The 21712-nt window shown below is 39.5% G+C and overlaps 1 protein-coding gene across 1 annotated transcript; it reads right to left on the bottom strand.

Annotated features, from left to right (window-relative positions):
- Positions 1–5561: 5561 nt before the first annotated feature.
- Positions 5562–21315, bottom strand: LOC122725091 (nudix hydrolase 3-like). The gene is made up of 11 exons (XM_043961686.1): positions 21158–21315; positions 20653–20832; positions 20460–20537; positions 15652–15748; positions 14833–14966; positions 13944–14025; positions 13051–13137; positions 6540–6646; positions 6227–6398; positions 5815–6065; positions 5562–5721 (listed from the first exon to the last, which is right to left on the bottom strand). The coding sequence occupies exons 1-11, from the start codon at positions 21226–21228 to the stop codon at positions 5589–5591; spliced, it is 1392 nt and encodes a 463-aa protein (XP_043817621.1). The 5' UTR covers positions 21229–21315; the 3' UTR covers positions 5562–5588.
- Positions 21316–21712: the final 397 nt, after the last annotated feature.

The raw sequence follows: 21712 nt of genomic DNA, 5'->3' as shown, positions 1-21712 counted from the left end.
CTTCATACTCTGCCACATTGTTGGTAGCCTTGAACTCCAACCGCAGGGCATAACAAACTTTGAACCCTCCTGGTCCCTTCAGCATTACTCCAGTACCATTGCCTTCCACGCTGGATGCCCCATCTACGAACAAACTCCAGCTGAATTTTTGCAGGGGTTGTTGGTCGTGCCCTCGCTCCGTGGCCTCTGTTGGTTTTTTTCTGGATTCCATTTGTTCTTCATTGAAGGAGCACTCCGCGATAAAGTCGGCCAAGGCTTGGGATTTGATGGCAGTCCGAGGTCGGTACTCTAGGCAGTACGGGCTGATCTCAATGGACCAAGCAAGCATCCGTCCTGAAGTTTCTGGTCTGTGGAGGATTTTCTTCAAAGGCCGGTCCGTCATCACTACTCCTTGATGATTCTCTAGGTATACCCTGAATTTTCTGACTACAATAGCAGAGCATATGCTATTTTTTCAATGTTCAGATATCTTACCTCAGTGTCTTTGAGTACTTTGTGGACATAAAATACTGGCTTCTGCTCTCCTCCTTCCACTCTCACCAGCACAGCACTGACGGCTTGTTCCAAGGCTGATAAGTAGATCAAGAGCTCTTCCCCTCTAGTGGGCTACTGAGTACCTGTGGCGAACTAAGGTAGCACTTGAGCTCTTTGAAAGCTTCTTGGCAATCCTCAGTCCATTCAAAATTTGGAACTTTTCTCAACTTCTTGAAGAATGGTAGGCACCTTTCTACCGACCTTAACATGAAACGATTAAGTGCTACTACCCTTCCAGTGAGTCTTTGGACGTCCCTCACACAGGTCGGTTCAGGCATTGTCAATATGGCTTCCACCTTCTCAGGATTGGGCTCAATACCCTTTCCACTAATCATGTAACCTAGGAATTTTCCGCCCCCTGATGAAGAAAACGCATTTTGCTGGGTTCAGCCTTGTTAAATTTGGGCTAGACCTAACTCACCCCAAAAGCTAGCTCAAGGGGGAGGAGTGCCTATGGCCCATATAAGGGGCACATTACCCCTTTCCACAGCCGATGTGGGATTCAACACACCCCCTCACGCCCAGAATTTTTACTGGTGCGTGGCACATTTATGGGGCGCCCAACATCGGATGGGGAGGCTCTGATACCATGTTAAATTTGGGTCTGGCCTAACTCACCCCAAAAGCTAGCTCAAGGGGGAGGAGTGCCTATGGCCCATATAAGGGGCACATTACCCCTTTCCACAGCCGATGTGGGATTCAACACACCCCCCTTACGCCCAGAATTTTTACTGGTGCGTGGCACATTTATGGGGCGCCCAACATCGGATGGGGAGGCTCTGATACCATGTTAAATTTGGGCCAGGCCTAACTCACCCTAAAAGCTAGCTCAAGGGGGAGGAGTGCCTATGGCCCATATAAGGGACACATTACCCCTTTCCACAACCGATGTGGGATTCAACAAGCCTCATTCTGTACTGCTCCAGTACTCCGAATACTTCCTTCAGGTCTATCAAGTGTTGTTGAAAGGTCGGACTCTTCACCACCATATCATCCACATATACTTCGACATTCCTACCAATCTGGTCTTTGAAAATTTTATTTATCAGTCTCTGGTATATCGCCCCAGCATTCTTCAGCCCAAAAGGCATGGCCTTGTAACAGTAAGTCCCGTCTTCTATTATGAACGAGGTCTTCTCCTCGTCTGACCTGTCCATTGGAATTTGGTGATAATCAGACATTGCATCCAGAGACGACATGTAATCAAAACCGGCCGTAGAGTCGACCATTTTATTAATATCAGAGAGGGGGTAACAATCTTTGGGGCATGCCTGGTTCAGGTCAGTAAAATCTATACACATCCTATACTTGCCATTGGCTTTTTTCACTAGTACAGGATTTGCTAGCCATTGTGGGTACATTACTTCCCTAATGAACCCTGCTTCCTACAGCTTCCGTACCTCCTCCCTGGTGGCTTGTTGCTTCTCTCTTCCCACTACTCTCTTCTTCTGCTTTATCGGCTTAGCTTCGGGAAGGACGTTCAGTTTGTGAGTCATCACCTCAGGGTCTACTCCAAGCATGTCAGATGGCTTCCAAGCGAAGCTTGAGGCGTGACCTCAGATCAGGGCCATCGCTTCGGTTTTTTGCTCTTCAGTCAGGCCAGCATTGAGACTGAAAACCTTGTCTGTTTCTATTTCTGATAAGGGGAAGGTTTGCAGTTCTCCGACTGGTTCCGTTCTGGCTTCTTTCTTCTCATCTCGGACTTTCAGGACTTCTGAATCAAATTTTTCTTCTGCCGAGCTCAGTTCTGACACTGTGGCCAGGTATACTGCTCTTGCTTCTTCTTGACACCCCCGGACTACTCCCACTCCTGCCTCGGTTGGAAACTTCATAGTCAAGTATCTTATGTTGGTTACTGCTTCAAAGTCGTACAGCATGGGCATTCCCAGTATTGCATTATAGTTCAAAGGGAGCTTTACTACTAGGAACACCATGTAGTGAGTTCGAGACAGGGGTGGCTCACCTAAAGTCAAAGCCATTTTTATCTTTCCTTCCACTGCTACGACAGTAGATTCACCTTGCTTCCATCGTCAACCAGGATCTTCCGAACTCGAAAGTTGTGGATGATAGCTTCAATAACCAAGGCGTCATCATAAGGCATCTGGATGCCATGGGCATCCTTTGGAGAGAAGGAGATGATGGTTGAGGAGTGTTCTATCACCTGCAAAACTTCGCTGCTGCTTTCCTCTCCTCCTCGGCTTCTTTTCTTTCCTCTTCTGCTCATTCGGCCTCCAGTCCCACCGACAATCATATTGATGGTTCCACTGGAACCATCATTCACCGGTCCTACTCCCAACCTCCGAGGTCTTTCTGTTGTAGAATTTTGCTGGGGTCTTTCTCCTTCTGGTTTTTTCACAAAGTTTCGAAGGTACCCCTTTTAATCAGCCTTTCAATCTCACTGATCAGCTGGTAGCAATTATTGGTGTCATGGCCATGTATGTTGTGGTACTGACAGTATTTGTCAGGGTCTCTCTGGCTTGCTTCGGTTCTCATGGGTTTGGGCCATTGGAGAAACTCCTTGTCCTGGACTGCCATGGCACTTCGGCTCGAGAGGCGTTGAGAAGGATCAGAGTTTCAGGGACCCGTGGTGGAAATGGTCTTTGCTCCCCCCGATCCCAGGGCTGCCTGTACGTCTCGGGTTTTTTATTCTGCCTTCTTTCATGCCTTTCCGACCTCCTTTCCTCTAGGGCCTTTCCTCTATATGCTGTCTCCTTAGCAAATCTGCTTGTCGTCAAGGCGTCATCTTGTCTTATGTATTTCTCGGCCCTCTTCATCAGCTCTGCCAGCGAGGAGGGGGGCTTTCTACACAACGAGCCGAAGAACTCGGGGGAGGTAGTTCCTTTCTGCATGGCTTCCACCGCCCTGCTTTCATCCAATTCGGGGATCTGTAGGGCCTCCGTGTTGAAACGGGCCACGTACTCTCTTAAGGACTCGTTCCTTCTCTGTCTCACTGTTTCCAGGTAACTGGTTTTTCTGTCAGCCAGTACCCCTGCTATAAACCGACTGATGAAAACATTGGCGAGGTCGCCAAAACTCCTGATACTCCCGGTGTCCAGACTATTAAACCAGGCTCTTGCTGGTCCCGTAAGTGTAGTGGGGAATACCTTGCACATCAAGGCATCCGATAAGGTTTGCAGCTCCATAAATGTCTTGTAGTTGAGGACATGTTCCCTTGGGTTCCCTGTCCCGTCATAGCAGGCATCATGAACTTTTTGGGAATGGTTTTTTTGTTGGATCCATCCCGAAAAGGGTGAGGAAGTGGGCAAAAGCGTTTGGTTTTGGTCCTTTGTTCCCAACTCGGCCAGAAGTTGTTTTCTCATCTCCTGCAGCTTTTTGTCTACATCTTTCTCTTCTTGCCTTGGTCTCTTCTCCAAGCGATACCCCTCTCTCTTCTCTACTTTCCATCTTTCTGTCTGTTCCCACAGAGTAACTCTCTGCTTCATCATTTTCTATTAGCTCCCTTACTCTTCTTCCATGGGCTCTGGCCGCCGGCTCTTCTTCTTCACCGGTCCTTCTGCCTCCTTCTCCAGTTTCTCTACTGCTCTGCGGTGGGACCGGATGGTTGAATGTAGGCTGGGGTTCATTGGTTTGGATTCTATCTGCTACAGTTGACGCATTCAATGGGGTGCTGAGGCCTCTCTGCTGCATTATTCGCCCCAACCAGTGAGCAGTATTTTGCAACTGGAGGGCCATGCAATGGAGGTCTTGGTTAGATAGGGTGGCCATGGGTACGTTCCCTGCCGAGCTCGGCGAGGGGTTAAAGAGCGTTGGTGGTCGATTATTGGGAGTTGTGGGACTGAAAAAAGAGAACTGCTGCCCTTCCTGGGCGGAACTCAGGTCATTGAAGGTGTTAGTAGTGTGGTTTTCATTGGGGTTTGCCATTGTGGATCTCAGTGGGTGTAATGAGAGTGGAACTCCGGCGATGAAAATATCTCTTTCGTTCCCACAGACGGCGCCAATTGATGTTCTGAGATCCAGAGAATAGGGTTTTTTCAGTGTGTGTGTAAGCTTGTCCCTGGAGGAAGGCGTGCCTCCTCCTTTATGCCCTTTCCTTCTTGTCCGCTAGTGACATGTACACGGCCTCTCTGCTACAGGGCCATCTTTCCTGTCACACTGGTTCGTACGTACGGATACCACAGAGACCCTCTCCATGTCAGGTGGCCATTTAATTTCCCTCGGCGAGTAAGTGGGCAGGGCTACGAAGTGACTGGGCCTGCTGTCTTTCCTCTTGTCAGATCACATAGCCGAATTTCAGCTTTCCAGGCTTGGGCTTTTTGGCGACCCGGCCTGTTGCTTGTACTGGAATCTGAGCGGAAGCAGTTAGACAAGCCTACCGAGGGGTGCTCCGAGCTTGAGGCCTGTTTTGTCCCTTTGGGCCTCGACCCGGCCCAGAAGGGGTGTGGAGCCTGACGGTTATCAGATCCTATAAACATATAATTGACTGCATATAGATACCAAAACTATAAACATATAAGCTGGAATTTTGAAGTTTAAACATAAATATCAAAGATACTGAAAAACAACAACACTGCTGCCTTCTTCAGACCTGCAGTGTTGCTGGCTGCCATGTTGGCAAAGGGAAGAAAGAATATTCAAGCTGAGAGGAGAAAAGAAGTGAAAAGGGGAAAAAAAGAGAAGAGAGAGAGAGAGAGAGACTGCTGGACATGCAGGATGGCTGCAGAGAAGGAGAGAAGAAAAGGAGGAGAGGAGAGAGATAAGGGACATGCCTGTTATGAGAGCAACAGAGTTGAATTCTTGAAGAGGAGAGGGAGAGGCTGCTGGAAGTCTTATAAGAGCAAAAGACTAGGGTTTTATGTTCAAAAAATCTTTTAAAACTGTTAAAAAAAAAAAAGGAGCAGAACATTATTTCAAAGAAGTGCCCAAGTGAAGGGGGTCTCGCCTGGCGCCTTTTTCAGCGCCTTAACAACATTGTTCTCCAACTAAACAGGAAAATATAAAATCACCCTAAATAAGAATATATAAAATACACATACTTCCTACAACACTCCCTCTTTATTGAAGTATGGAATTTCATAACTTCCAACATGAACCAACTATTGCTCAAAACTACATACATTTTCAGTAATGCAAGTAGGGGGACTCACCAATTCCATCCAAGCTATATCTGAGTCATAATAGTCATTCGAAAGGAATGCAGCAGCTTTGCCATGTAGTAACCTCTTTAAGCTACTCAGCAAAAGAAGATTGAAGTGAAACAAAATTCAGCACAATTTGTAACAAATAAGCTGTCAAAAACAAAAGTTTAGCAAACATTAATACCTGGGTGAGCCAGCCAAGTCACCCGCTTTTTGCAATAGATTGGCAGCTCTTGTGATCAGAGAATTATACTCTTTACAGTAGGGAATGCTAAAAAGATCATGAACGCCAGTCGAGTAATCTCTGCCATCAACTGTATGATTTGGCAGAGAAGAATCAAAATCAAATTCACTCTGCCTTTTGATAACAGTAAAAAAACTTGTTGCATCATGTTTTTTACTCTCTGTCAGTGAGCCCTTCCACAATTCAAATTCCTACAATAAAATGAAACTTAATGCCTCAATGTTGGGTGTGAAAAGAAGATACTATAAATAGTGACAGCCAAATATAGCCAAATGGCATGGTCACTCATACATTACATGGATCTCATTTAACAGATTATTCTTTAAAGTTCATGATGAAATCCTTCACTAACCATTTTATCCATGTCTGGAGGATAAAAATTTGCACCAGGTGGTTTTAGCATTGGAAATGCTGCTTTATATTCCAGACCGTTCCATCCAGTAACAGGTTTTGTGGCTTCAGGGAGCAACTTTATGGCTGAATCTGCTGTCGTCAAAAACGGCTTATTTTCATCAAGGGATGACCTGTTAATAGAGTGAATTATAATTGAGTGATAATTCTTTTAAAATTTATACCGGCTGTAAGAAATTTTACATGAGGCGTGAGATCTGTACCACCACAACAGAGCTAAAAATAAAAGAAAACAAGTATCCAAGGAGACTTACCATGGGCTCTTATTAATCAAATAATACATCCATTTGAGGTTATCCAATTCTGATGCATCAGCATGCTCTTTCAACCAATCCCTTAGAGCTGGATTGCTGTACCAAACCTGATTAAGGGAAGAAAATGGACAAATGCACCATTAGCAATAAGCAAAATTGTCAACCATAGATCCATAGCATTATAAAATAGGATCATTGTGCTTATTACTTTTTTGCAATAAACTAATTGGCCAAAATTCGTAGATAGGAGGGTGTTATAAGTTATAGGAAGTAAATATATTAATATAGGAAGTAAACTGTCTCTCATGTATAAATAGGTTGTAATCTTTATTGTGATACAACAACAAATATTATCCTCCTACATGGTATCAAAGCCTTTCTCGTAGAGATTTATTTTTTTTTTTGAGACTCAGGACTCTGTTCATTTGGGTTACCCATAAAGGGTAACATTTGGATCTCACCGTCGCTAGAGTTGCCACACCGTCCCCTTGTCAGATCTGAGGTTTGTTTGCCGTTTGGGTGTTGGGTGGAGGTGTTTTTTTTTTTTCCGGTACTGTTTATTGGCACTGTTTACGGATACTGTTCATCGGTATTGTTCACGGGTACTGTTCACGGGCACTGTTCATCGATACTGTTCACGGGTACTGTTCTACAGAATAAGAATTAGCGCACACAAATGGCACATATGGCAGTTGAGGCCCCTTCAGATCAGGGAATTTTAATATCTGTAGATGAGTATGCACAATTCATCCAATACCACGCATCTCTGAAATCCTCTAATTCCTCCTCTATCACTGCAATTGTCGAGTCAGGTAACTCTACTGCATGTCTTGTATCTTCATCCTCCAAATGGGTTATTGATTCTAGTGCTACCGATTATATGTCAGGTAATTCTACCCTTTTGTCCAATCTCGAGTCTCATGCATCGCCTTCTTACGTTACTCTTGCTGATGGTACTGCTTTCTGTTAGTAAACTCACTCGTGCATTGAATTGTTGCGTCTCGTTCTTTCCTTATCACTGTATTTTCAGAATCTTTCGACGAAGCATATTATTGGTAGAGGGCGTGAGTCAGAGGGTCTCTACGTCTTGGATCAGCAACTACCTAGATCTCTTGCATGTTCCACGCGTTTAACACCTTTTGATGTTCATTGTCGTTTGGAGCATCGTTCTCTCTCGGCTTTGAAAAGGTTATATCCACAGTTTCATTCTTTGTCTATTTTAGATTGTGAGTCTTGTCAATTTGCCAAACATCATCGTTTACCTTCAGTGTCTCAAGTCAATAAACGGGCTTTGTCCCCCTTTAAGTTAGCACATTCAAATGTAGGGATGAGCAGTATTCGATTCAAACCGAAAAAACCGACCGAACCGAATTAATTTCAAAATTCGGTTCGTTTTTTATTCAATTCGGTTCGGTTTTTAATTTTAAAAATTTCGGTTATTTTGGTTCGATTCGGTTTTGATCAGAAAAAAAATCGAAAAAACCGAACCGAACCGATTAGTGATAATAATATGTTATTTTCAATAATATAGAGAAATTAAATTATATTAAGATTAAAATATTTTAATTAAATTTTAAAATATTAAAAATAAAGTGTAAAAAATAAAAAATTTATTAAAAATCGAAATCGATCAAACCAAACTGAATCGAACCGAATCAGACCAGTTCAGTTTGATTCAGTTTCTGACCAAAATCGATTCGGTTCGGTTTCTGACCAAAATCGATTCGGTTCGGTTTTGAACCGAACCGACCGAATGCTCACCCCTATTCAGATGTTTGGGGTCCTTGTCCTACTATGTCTAAATCTGGCTTTAAGTACTTTGTTACTTTTGTTGATAGACTTCTCTGTACTACTTGGTTATTTTTAATGAAGAGTCGTTCAGAATTATTTCCTATCTTTGTGCGTTTCATGCTGAAATCCAAACCCAATTCAATATTCCCATTCGTATATTGCAAAATGATAATGCTAAAGTGTATCTCTCTGGGGAATTTCAATCCTATTTGTTACAAAAAGGGATTCTTCATCAGTCCTCTTGTGTTGATACTCCTTCACAAAATGGAGTTGCTGAAAGAAAAAATCGACATCTTCTTGAAGTAGCCAAAGCCCTCTTATTCCAAATGAAAGTACCTAAATGTTTTTGGGCTGATGCTGTATCCACGGCTTGTTTTTTTATCAATCGCATGCCTTCCTCTATCCTTCATGGTGATATTCCTTATTGTTAAATTTGGGCCAGGCCTAACTCACCCCAAAAGCTAGCTCAAGGGGGAGGAGTGCCTATGGCCCATATAAGGGGCACATTACCCCTTTCCACAACCGATGTGGGATTCAACACACCCCTCACGCCCAGAATTTTTACTGATGCGTAGCACATTTATAGGGCGCCCAACATCGGATGGGGAGGCTCTGATACCATATTAAATTTGGGCCAGGCCTAACTCACCCCAAAAGCTAGCTCAAGGAGGAGGATTGCCTATGGCCCATATAAGGGGCACATTACCCCTTTCCACAACCGATGTGGGATTCAACACTTATAATATTTTGTTTCCCACTAAATCTTTGTTCCTACTGAGCCACGTATCTTTGGGTGTACTTGTTTTGTTCGTGATGTTCGTCCACAGGTTACTAAATTGGATCCCAAATCACTCAAATGTGTCTTCCTTGGCTACTCTCGACGTCAGAAAGGGTATCGTTGTTTTTCTCCTGATCTGAATCGGTATCTTGCGTCTGCGGATGTAACATTCTTTGAGTCCACTCCGTTTTTTCTGCCATCATCTGTTTATAACACTCAAGGGGAGGAAAATGACCTCTTGTTATACACTGTTCGCTCTCTGTCTCCTCAGACTACTCCTACACCTTTCGCTCATGTGCCAGGTCGCCCTCCCATCTTTCATGTGTATTCCAGACGCTTAGAGGACTCTGACTCCGCTCCACTACCCGCTTCTTCGTTGACAGATCTTGCTCCCACTGATCCTTCACTGTCTGATTTGGATTTGCCCATTGCTCTTCGCAAAGGTAAACGTACTTGCACTTATCCTATTTCAGCTTGTGTCTCTTATGATCAATTATCCTCTTCTTCTCGTTGTTTTGCCACTGCTTTAGATTCTATTTCAGTTTCCAAAACTGTTATTGAGGCTTTATCCCATCCTGGTTGGCATGCTGCAATGGAAGAGGAAATGATGGCCCTTGACACTAATGGTATTTGGGAGTTGATGTCCTTGCCCCCAGGAAAAGCGGGCTATTGGGTGCAAATGGGTGTTTGCCGTGAAAGTAAATCCTAATGGATCTGTTGCTCGCCTCAAGGCCCGTTTAGTGGCCAAAGATTATGCACAAACTTATGGAGTTGACTATTCTGATACATTTTCCCCAGTTGCCAAGCTCGCATCTGTTCGATTGTTTATTTTCTTGGCAGCTACACATGATTGGCCTTTGCATCAACTGGATATTAAAAATGCTTTTCTTCATGGTGATCTTCAGGAGGAGGTTTATATTGAGCAACCACCTGGTTTTGTTGCTCAGGGGGAGTCAGACAAGGTTTGTAGACTTCGAAAATCCCTTTATGGCTTGAAACAGAGTCCTTGGGCATGGTTTGGCAGGTTTAGTGAGGTGGTCCAACAATTTGGAATGAAGATGAGTAAGTGTGATCACTCAGTGTTTTATAGAAATTCTGATAGTGGAGTAATTCTGCTTGTAGTATATGTGGATGATATCGTTATCACAGGAAGTGACATTGCTAGCATCACATCCCTAAAAGAATTTCTTAAAACACAGTTTCATACAAAGGATTTAGGTTCATTAAAATATTTCTTAGGAATCGAAGTTATGCGGTGTAAGAAAGGCATCGTCTTGTCTCAAAGAAAATATGTTCTTGATTTGTTAGCAGAAATAGGAAAATTGGGTGCTAAGCCTTGTAGTGCCCCAATGACCCCTATTGAATACCACATCGGTTGTGGAAAGGAGTAATGTGCCCCTTATATGGGCTATAGGCAATCCTCCCCCTAGACTTAGCTTTTGGGGTGAGTTAGGCCTGGCCCAAATTTAACATGGTATCAGAGCCTCCCCATCCGATGTTGGGCGCCCTATAAATGTGCCACGCACTAGTAAAAATTCTAGGCGTGAGGGGGGGTGTGTTGAATCCTACATCGGTTGTGGAAAGGGGTAATGTGCCCCTTATATGGGCTATAGGCAATCCTCCCCCTAGAGCTAGCTTTTGGGGTGAGTTAGGCTGGCCCAAATTCAACAACCCCTAACCTTCAACTTAACACAGAAGACAGTGAGCCATTTGCAAATCCTGAAAGGTATAGAAGATTAGTTGGCAAGCTGAATTATTTGAAGGTGACTCGTTCTGATATTGCATATTCAGTGAGTGTGGTAAGTCAGTTTATGTCCTCTCCTACTGTTGCCCAGTGGGATGCTTTGGGACAAATTTTTTGTTACCTTAAAGGGGCCCCAAGGCGAGGGCTATTCTATGGTAACCATGGGCACTCAAATATTGAATGTTTTTCTGATGCTGATTGGGCAGGCTCGAAGGTTGATAGCAGGTCAACTACTGGGTATTGTGTTTTTGTGGAAGGTAATTTGGTCTCATAGAAAAGTAAGAAGCAAAATGTAGTCTCCTGTTCTAGTGCTGAATCTGAATATCGAGCCATGGCACAAGCTGTTTGTGAAGTCTTGTGGGTATGTCAACTATTAGAAGAAGTTGGGTTCACAAATTCGGTGCCTGCTAAGTTGTGGTGTGATAATCAAGCAGCTATCCACATTGCTTCTAATCCAGTATTTCACGAGAGGACTAAACACATCGAGATTGATTGTCATTTTGTTCGTGAAAGGTCCAACAAAAGATAATATCAACAGGACATATCCGAACTGGAGAACAATTAGGAGATATCTTCACTAAAGCTCTAAATGGAATTCGAGTTGATTATATATGCAACAAGTTAGGCATGATTAACATTTATGTTCCAACTTGAGGGAGAGTGTTATAGGTTATAGGAAGTAAATATGTTAATATAGGAAGTAAATACTGATAGATGGGTTAGTTACTTAATATTAAGGATTGTATAATCATAGGCTTGATTTTCCTTCCTGTTTAGATATTGTCTCTCATGTATAAATAGGTTGTAATCTTTATTGTGATACAACAACAAATATTATCCTCCTACAGGGGGGAATATGTAAAGTTGGCAAAATATATATTTACACCCCTGTACTATTTTAGATTAGTCCATTGAACACATGAACTAAAATTGTAACCTATTAAACACCTAAATTTACATAAATCATAATAATTAAATACAAATTAACTATATCATTGATGACTTGTCAAAAAAAAATTAGAAATAATTTGACTTATTGCTATGCTTGAAACTTTAAAGACTGGATTCTAAATTTTCATAAAATGATAAAAATCACTCTCATATAACTTTGTCAATTTATAAAAATTCAGAGTCTATCAGCAAAATTTAAAATACAGCCAGCAATATATGTGATCAATTTTAATTTTTTACAATAAATTTTTAATAATATTACTAATTTGTGTTTAATTGCTATGATTTTTACAAGTTCATGTGTTGAATAGGTTATGATTTTAGTTTGAGTGTTCAATGGGTCCATCTCAATTAGCATAGGAATGTAGGTATATATTCAGCTATGCAAAGTTAGATGCAAAATAGAGAAATTCATACTTTATATGTAATGGGTTGGATGCCAACCTTCTCACTAAGACGAGAAGATCCCAATGAAAACGCTTATTAGGACAAGTTAACAATACAAAATGACACATTAACTATTTCAGCTATAATCTTTGAGTACAAGGTAGAAGATGATATTCCATTTCATAATATCAATTGTGGTTGATATAATTTAAGTGCCTAAAGATTTATATCTGGTCAGTTCCCTGCTGTGAAGGGTTATGTACACATTTCTCAAGGCATCAAGCAATCAACAGACTAATGGTTCTAAGCAGTAACATAGCTTCCACATCTAGGTATTTCTCTTTCTCATTTTGTTTGTCCTACCTGCTATCTCCGCCTCCACTTCTCCCCTACACTCCCCTTCCTCCTCCACCTCCCCCCACCAAAAAAAAAAAAAAAGAAGAGGAAGAAGAAATAATAATAGGATAAAAAAAAATAAAGAAACACCAGGATAAAATGGCCATTTCCAAACTACAGCGAAGTCAGCACAATCAGAGTTACGGAATGACATGAGGAGTCTAATCTAATCTTTCAACAAGGAGTCCATGAATTTTATTTTCATTTACACATTCATTTCTTCGCTTGAACAGAAGAAAGGCTTTGATAAATATTTTGATCAAATTATAATCTCTCTTTTTAAGGGATATATGCAAGGGACATATATGTAAAATCAAGTCAACCACATGTGTGGATCACACATACAATGGTCATAGACACTCCAGCAACTCACAAAGATTCATGTTGGTTAGCCTACTTATGTCCACGCAGTGTGTCAACCTCTAAATTTAAATTAAAATAAAAAATAAAAAATAAAGTAAAACCTGCAGGTAAAAGATTTCATCCACAACTCTTGCAGCCTCAACAATTAAACCCAATGCTTTACGGTCTCCATCTGATAGGCCAGTCAACTGCAATGAAGAGAGAAAGGAAGTGATGACGTTTAATTTACCTTACTTGTATAAAGTACCCAAAAGAAGAAAGTGAACAAGATAGAAAGAGAGAAAATACAGTACCAACAACAAAAATGGCATTTAGGAAACCTATAAGAATCTCATTTTAGCAACAACTATAAAAAAGCCTTCTTTTTTTGGAATAATAAAAAGTTTGAATAGAACAAATCAACAAAATATTCAACCTCAGTCCAAAATACATCCACAAATAATTAGATATGCCTAATAAACATGAGTTCAATGGACCCAAGTTCACAAGGCATGAGACTTCTAGACTCCAGTGCACATGTCCAGCAACAAATCTCTTAACTAGGTACAACTTCAACACAATAAATGGTTAGATCCATCATATAGAAATACTAAAAGTGTTGGTATTTTTCACGACATTATTTTAGAAAGTATTTGAAAACTTTTAATTTTATATATTATTTTCCTTTCTTTTCGACATACACCAGTTCATAGAAATGAGGAAAATCTCTTACACTGACTGATTCATTATTCTTCCTTCAACAATTTCTGCAGATATCAGTTTAATAGCTCCAACATGTTTTCTAGTGAATATTTGCCTTTTGTGAAATAAAAACAACCAGTCAATGGTTTTTAATCATTTCACTTGCTTTAGTGTTCAGTTGCTTTCAAGGAATGGAATATTATATCAGCATGTTTCAATGCTCATTGCAGATGCTAATTTGCCGTTTAGATCTCCTCTGCATTTAAGGAAACTGGAGATAACTTGATGTAAACAACAATAGAAAATTGACAACCTCTGCACTGAGAGTAACTGGAGCATATCGACAGAGCTGCTTTTGTAGAGTTATGCTGCGTGCTACATTGTTCTCTTCATACCTTCAATAAATTGGATGGATATGTAACATAAGCAGAAAAGAATTATCAGAAAACTAAGAACTCAATTGTTAAGAAAATAATAATAATACTGTTAAATTTGGGCCAGGCCTAACTCACCCCAAAAGCTAGCTCAAGGGGAGGAGTACATATGGCCCATATAAAGGGCACATTACCCCTTTCCACAACCGATGTGGGATTCAACACACCCCCTCACGCCCAGAATTTTTACTGGTGCGTGGCACATTTATGGGGCGCCCAACATCGGATGGGGAGGCTCTAATACCATGTTAAATTTGGGTCAGACCTAACTCACCCCAAAAGCTAGCTCAAGAGGGGAGTGACTATGGCCCATATAAAAGGCACATTACCCCTTTCCACAACCGATGTGGGATTCAACAAATACAATATATATCTTTTATTGAATATTAACGTAAAAAGATATCCAACAGTGTGTTTTTAGCACCAGCAAAATAATACAAGGAATTTTTTTTGCCTAAGAAGTGCAGGAAAATGCCATGATATTCACAAAAAGTTGACACACAAATTGAACAAAGAATTCACCAGTAAATTATCTTTTTACATGCACAAAGATAATTGAGAAAATTCTCTCATAAATCTGTTAGTGTGCTGTATATGGTGAGAATGTACTCGGATGTTGCCATAAAAAAAGTATATCTACATGATCTGCTTAACTTTTAAAAGACTTAAGGGAAAACAAAGTCATTTCACATTGTAGGCAAAAAGTGATTTACTCAGTTGATAGAAGATGTGAAAATATTTTATTGCAACATTTACTGTGCCACATACCGTTGCTTAATTATGTCAAAGAGTTGACCGTAATCTCCAGTTACATCATAGGGGACATAATCAGGATGTTCTTTGGCAAGTAAGCTTCTATATTCCTCACAGGAAATATATTTGGCAGCAGATACTTCTGATTCCTAACAGAATAAAAGTACAAAAATTCATTCAAAATATTAAGGATGTCCTTCGGCAAGTAAGTGTACTCCTCACAGGAAATATAGTTGACAAGTGATACTTCTGATTCCTAAGCTAGAGTAGAAATTTAATATACATTCAAATTCTTATACTTATAGCCAGAAGCATTCATCGTATTATCTAATACAAAAGTGAAACATCAGGCAAAGCATAGTTGAACAGATATAGCACATCAAAGCATAATTTTTCCATTTAATCAATAGCAAACATATTTAGCCCATAGCGTATGCAAGTATTCTAAAAATTTCAGATACAAAGACCAATTTAAATAGGCCAGACCTCCAAGAATGGATGAAAAAGGAAAAGTTCCAAGCATGCCAGATAATGCAGAAGCAATTTGTCATAAACAGCGCATTGGTGCAGACATGCACATTGTTATTAGTAATAGTAAATGTAAGGTTTGAGGTCACTTCTTACAGTTTCTGGTATCATGTTAAAGCATTTGAACCATGCTTAGGTATTAAGTTGGGAAACACAACAATACACCACATATAGTCACGACAAATTTCACACATAAAGGCTGCACTCTAATATAGTGACTGCTTTACTCTAATATACTGACCAACTTAAATTTATATTGCCAAATGGATTAATATTTCAATTGATGATAGCCATTAACATACTCACCTGAAGAGTAAATGCCTCCAGAGGAATAGGATCTACAATTGTTACAAGATATACATCATTGTATTCATTATTGATATATTTGCCATCATTTATAATGCTGCATTCAAATGAGAAGTTAACAGCAATTAATCCAAGGCCTGAAGCAAGTACTAAAATAAACAAAGTTAACAAACTAAAATGTAGTATTAGATGGCTAAAATCACGGAACACAAATTGAATGGATCTAATTTTCTGGATTAGAGTAAGACTATCCGTATTTATTTACGAAGTATCGGAATGGATGATCATCTTACCAAGATCCTCCAATTGATGAAACTAGGAGAGATTGGATGAAGGATGATGTTCGATTATTTTTGCAGATCCGAAATTCTAGTGAGGTAATCAGCCTTATTAATCACTGTGAATTTGTTAAAGAATTAATAGATTATTTGGATTTTTTATATTCTGGCAAAAGGAATATTTCTCGTATTTATGATGTGTGTAAGGCATTTTATCGAGCTGAGAAAAATGATAGAACTCTAACCTCCTATTTTATGGATTTTAAAAGAGTGTACGAGAAACTTAATGTCTTGATGCCTTTTAGTACAGATGTGAAAACTCAATAAGTTTAACGAAAACAAATAGCTATTATGAGCTCCCTTGCAGGTCTCCCTCCAAAGTTTGAGACAGCGAAATCTCATATTCTTTCTGACTCTAGAATATCATCGTTACATGATGTTTTCACTAGGGTGTTGCGTACAGAGTCTCCAATTCCTTCACGCACCACTAGTGCTCTTATTAGTCGCAAAGATAGTGGCAGACAGAATAACAGAGGTGGGCACAAGGAAGGTTTTAATGGCGGTAGAGGATCTCAGCATCCTGGGAAAGCAATTCCTATCTCTAACTCCAGTGGAATCATTTGTTATTACTGTCGTAACCCCGGACATACAAAGAAGACATGCCTAAAACTTCAGAATAAGAATAAGCGCTTACAAATGGCACATATGGCAGTTGAGGCCTCTTCTGATCAGAGAATTTTGATATCTGCAGATGAGTATGCATAATTCACCTAGTTCTCTGAAATCTTTTGACTTCTCTATCACTGCAATTGTTGAGTCAGGTAACTCTACTGCATGTCTTGTGTCTTCATCTTCTAAATAGGTTATTGATTTTGGTGCTACCGATCATATGTCAGGTAATTCTACCCTTTTGTCCAACCTTAAGTCTCATGCATCGTCTTCTTATGTTACTCTTGTTGATGGCATTAAATCTTCTGTCATAGGTTCGAGATATGTCAACTTAACCCCTTCTCTTTCTATATCCTCTGTGTTATGTCTTCCTAAGTTCTCCTTTAATTTGCTTTTCGTTAGTAAACTCACTCGTGCATTGAATTGTTGTGTCTCATTTTTTCCTGATCATTGTATTTTTCAGGATCTTTTGACGAAACAGATTATTGGCAGAGGGCGTGAGTCAGAGGGACTTTATATCTTGGATCAGCAACTACCCAGATCCCTTGCATGTTCCACGAGGTTAACGCCTTTTGATGTTCATTGTCGTTTGGGGCATCCTTCTCTCTCAGCTTTGAAGAAGTTATGTCCACAATTTCACTCTTTGTCTATTCTAAATTGTGAGTCTTGTCAATTTGCCAAACATTATCGTTTATCTACAGTGTCTCGAGTCAATAAACGGGCTTCATCCCCCTTTGAGTTAGTCCATTCAGATGTTTGGGGTCCTTATCCTATCGTGTCTAAATCTGACTTTAAGTATTTTGTTACTTTTGTTGATGAATTCTCTCGCACTACTTGGTTATTTTTAATGAAGAGTCGTTCAGAATTATCTATATCTTTTGTGCTTTTTATGCTGAAATCCAAACTCAATTCAATATTTCCATTCGAATTTTGCAAAGTGATAACGCTAAAGAGTATCTTTCTGGGAAATTTCAATCTTATTTGTTACAAAAAGGGATTTTTCATCAGTCTTCCTGTGTTGACACTCCTTCACAGAATGGAATTGCCGAAGGAAAAAATCATCTTCTTGAAGTAGCTAGAGCCCTCTTATTCCGAATGAAAGTACCTAAATACTTTTGGACTGATGTTGTATCTACTGCTTGTTTTTTTTATCAATCGCATGCCCTCCTCCGTCCTTCACGGTGATATCCCTTATAACATTTTGTTTCCCAATAAATCTTTGTTTCCTATTGAGCCACGTATTTTTTGTTGTACTTGTTTTGTTCGTGATGTTCATCCATAGGTTACTAAATTGAATCCCAAATCATTCAAATGTGTCTTTCTTGGCTACTCTCAACTTTAAAAAGGGTATCGTTGTTTTTCTCCTGATCTTAATCGGTACCTTGTGTCTACTGATGTAATATTTTTTGAGTCAACTCCATGCTTTCTGCCATCATCTGTTTATGACACTCAAAGAGAGGAAGATGACCTCTTGTTATACATTGTTCACTCTTTGTCTCCTCAGACTCTTCCTACACCTTTCGCTCATGTGTCAAGTCGCCCTCGCATTTATCATGTTTAGTCTAGATGCTTAGAGGACTCTGACTCCGCTCCGCTACCAACTTCTTCGTCGACGGATCCTTCTACCACCGATCCTTTACTGTCTTATTTGGATTTGCCCATTGCTCTTCACAAAGGTAAATGTACTTGCACTCATCCCATTTCGTCTTTTGTCTTATGGTCAATTATCCTCTTCTTCTCGTTGTTTTGCCACTGCTTTAAATTCTATTTCAATCTCCAAAACTGTTATTAAGGCTTTATCCCATCCTGGTTGGCGTGCTGCAATGGAAGAGAAAATAATGGTCCTAGACACTAATGGTACTTGGGAGTTGATGTCCTTGCCCCCAGGAAAGCGGGCTATTGGGTGTAAATGGGTGTTTGCAGTAAAAGTAAACCCTGATGGATCTGTTGCTCATCTCAAGACCCGTTTAGTGGCCAAAAGTTATGCTCAAACTTATGGCGTTGACTATTCTGATACATTCTCTCCAGTTGCCAAGCTCGCATCTGTTCGATTGTTTATTTTCTTGACAGCTACACATGATTTGCCTTTGCATCAATTGGATATTAAAAATACTTTTCTCCATGGTGACCTGCAGGAGGAGGTTTATATTGAGCAACTACCTGTTTTTGTTGCTCAGTGTGAATTAGGCAAGGTTTGTAGACTTCAAAAATCACTCTATGGCTTGAAACAAAATTCTCGAGTATGGTTTGGCAGGTTTAGTGAGGTGGTCCAACAATTTGGAATGAAGATGAGTAAGTGTGATGACTTAATATTTTATAGAAATTCTAATAGTGGAGTAATTCTATTTGTAGTAAATGTGGATGATATTGTTATCACAGGAAGTGACGTTGTTGGCATTACATCTCTAAAAGAATTTCTCAAAACACAGTTTCATACAAAGAATTTGGACTCCTTGAACTATTTTTTGAGCATCAAAATTATGCGGTGTAAGAAATGCATTTTCTTATCTCAAAAAAAATATGTTCTTGATTTGTTGGCAGAAACAGAAAAATTGGGTGCTAAGCCTTATAGTGCACCAATGACTCCTAATTTTCAACTTACCACAGAAGACAGTGAACCATTTACAGATCCTAAAATGTATAAAAGATTAGTTGGCAAGCTGAATTATTTGACGATGACTCGTCCCCATATTGCATATTTAGTGAGTATGGTAAGTCAGTTTATGTCCTCTCCTACTGTTGCTCAGTGGGATGCTCTGAAACAGATTCTTTGCTACTTGAAAGGGGCTCCAGGACGAGGTCTCTTCTATAGTAACCATAGGTACTCAAATATTGAATGCTTTTCTGATACTGATTGAGCAGACTCGAAGGTTGATAGGAGGTCAATCACTGAATATTGTGTTTTTGTGGGAGATAACCTGGTCTCATAGAGAAGTAAGAAGCAAAATGTAGTCTCTCGTTTTAGTGCTAAATCTGAATATCAAGCCATGGCATAAGCCGTATGTGAAGTCTTGTGGGTGCGTCAACTGTTGGAAGAGGTTGGATTCATAATTCGCTGCCTGCTAAGTTGTGGCGTGATAATCAAGCAGCTATCCACATTGCCTCCAATCCAGTATTTCATGAGATGACTAAACACATCGAGATTGACTATCACTTTGTTCGTGAGAAGGTTCAACAAAAGATAATCTCAACAGGACATATCCGAACTGGAGAACAACTAGGAGATATCTTCACTAAAACTCTAAATGGGATTCAAGTTGATTATATATGTAACAAGTTGGGCATAATTAACATCTATGTTCCAACTTGAGGGGGAGTGTTATAGGTTATAGGAAGTAAATATGTTAATATAGAAAGTAAATATTGATAAATGTGTTAGTTGCTTAATCTTAGGGATTGCATGATCATAAGTTTGATTTCCTTTCCTTTCTAGATACGGTCTCTCATGTATAAATATGTAGTAATTTCTATTGTAATAAATAACAAATATTACCTTTCTACAATATCACCTTGTATAAACAGACAAATGTTCCAAGAAATCAACATCAGTGCACTTCAAGGAGACTAGAAATACTTTTCCAACTGAAATTTACCAGTAAAAAACTACATTTTTTCCACGAAATTGATGGACTTCAATAGGCAATAGATAGATGCAGTGACCACTTCAACACTACAATTTGCAATAATAATTGGAAACGACTAGCTAAGTTCATGCCACTCAGAGAGTGAAAATGATGGAGAAAATATTAGAAACCTGAAAATAAAGGATCAACGGTCATATATTTCACAACAATCAATAAACACCATTACATAGGAAACCATAGACCAGCAAGGAAGCAGAAAAGGATTTGATTTACTAACCACTCTTGAAGAAAAACGAATATCAACTCAAAGGCATCCTTTGGAAGGATAATTCCCAGCTCTTCATGAAGCTCCCTCCTAAATGAATGCAATACCAGGTTTCAGCTAGAAACATAACTAATTACAATAAACAAGTTAATTTTGACAAAGAAAAAAGATATTTTCTCCAATTAGAAAGCACCAATAGGGTCACCTGGCAGATACAAGTGAGGAATCCCCAGCAGAAATATGGCCAGCACTAGAGATATCCCAAAGCCCTGGCCATGAATCCTTACAGTCAGCTCGGCGTTGTAGAAGCAGCTCCTGCGTACTCTCAGCAAAAATCCAAACGTGAACAGCTCGGTGATAATCTCCATCTCGATGAACCTCTCCCCTACATTATCACCAACAATTAATCTATTCTATACTTCAATTGCTCTTGTAAAAGTAAAAGAAGGATACTTCAACAAGCATAACAAACATCATTGACTTCGTCAGAAACAACCACAAAAATCACCGTTGTTTCTTTTTCTTTTCTTTTTTTCTCACCGGCCAAACAGAATAATTAAAAAGAAAACTAAGCTAAAAAAAAGAAGGGAACGCGAAGAGACTGCATGATCGATGAGTGGATTTCACTCGCATCGCATTGGAGGATAGCAAATTGGAGCTCTGATTGATTTGATTGGATTATAGAGGTAAAGAGGAAGGTTAGAGCTTGCCTGGGCTTCGAAATGCCAGTTTTCTGACCAGTTTGAGTGAGAACGTCGAGGCGCTCTTCAGTCTCTGCCATTTCTTCTGTTCTTCTGTGTGCTATTGATTCTGCGTATCGTTTAGTTTGAAGAATATCAACGCAGCTTGCTTTACAAAGAACTCAACTCTATATTAATAACATTGTTTAAGAAAAGTAATAACATTGGGTAACCTTTTTTCTAGTTATAATTTTATTAATTGTATTAAGGATTAATAAATAATTATAATATTTTAAAATTAATTTATAAATGTATCTTTTTTGAAGTCAATAAATGTATTTATTATTAAAGTTATTAAAAATATTAAAATAAGATATGTTTTTATAATTTTAAATTAATTGATATTTATAAAATTAATTTCCGTGCACCAAAATAAAAATTGATTTTTTTTTTTTTTAGCTTACCAAATAGAATCAGTTTAACAATAAAAAACTACCATAAATAAGCCTATTACAACATAAAATTTTAATCCATTATATATCTTAAATGAAGTCAATCTCGTTAATTTACTTTGGCCATGCAGAA

This window comes from Manihot esculenta, chromosome 11, assembly GCF_001659605.2.
Source record: "Manihot esculenta cultivar AM560-2 chromosome 11, M.esculenta_v8, whole genome shotgun sequence".
NCBI lineage: Eukaryota > Viridiplantae > Streptophyta > Magnoliopsida > Malpighiales > Euphorbiaceae > Manihot > Manihot esculenta.
The sequence above is the reverse complement of the archived record's forward strand: the minus strand, read 5'-3'. Positions and strand labels throughout refer to the sequence as shown.

Excerpts from the sequence above, each read along its gene's own strand:
- LOC122725091 (XM_043961686.1), bottom strand. The coding sequence starts at position 21,228 with ATGGCAGAGACTGAAGAGCGCCTCGACGTTCTCACTCAAACTGGTCAG. Across the intron at positions 20,538-20,652 it reads TCCTCACTTGTATCTGCCAG|GAGGGAGCTTCATGAAGAGC; the intron begins GTGACCCTATTG and ends GCATTCATTTAG. Across the intron at positions 15,749-20,459 it reads TTCGTTTTTCTTCAAGAGTG|CATTATAAATGATGGCAAAT; the intron begins GTTAGTAAATCA and ends ATTTGAATGCAG.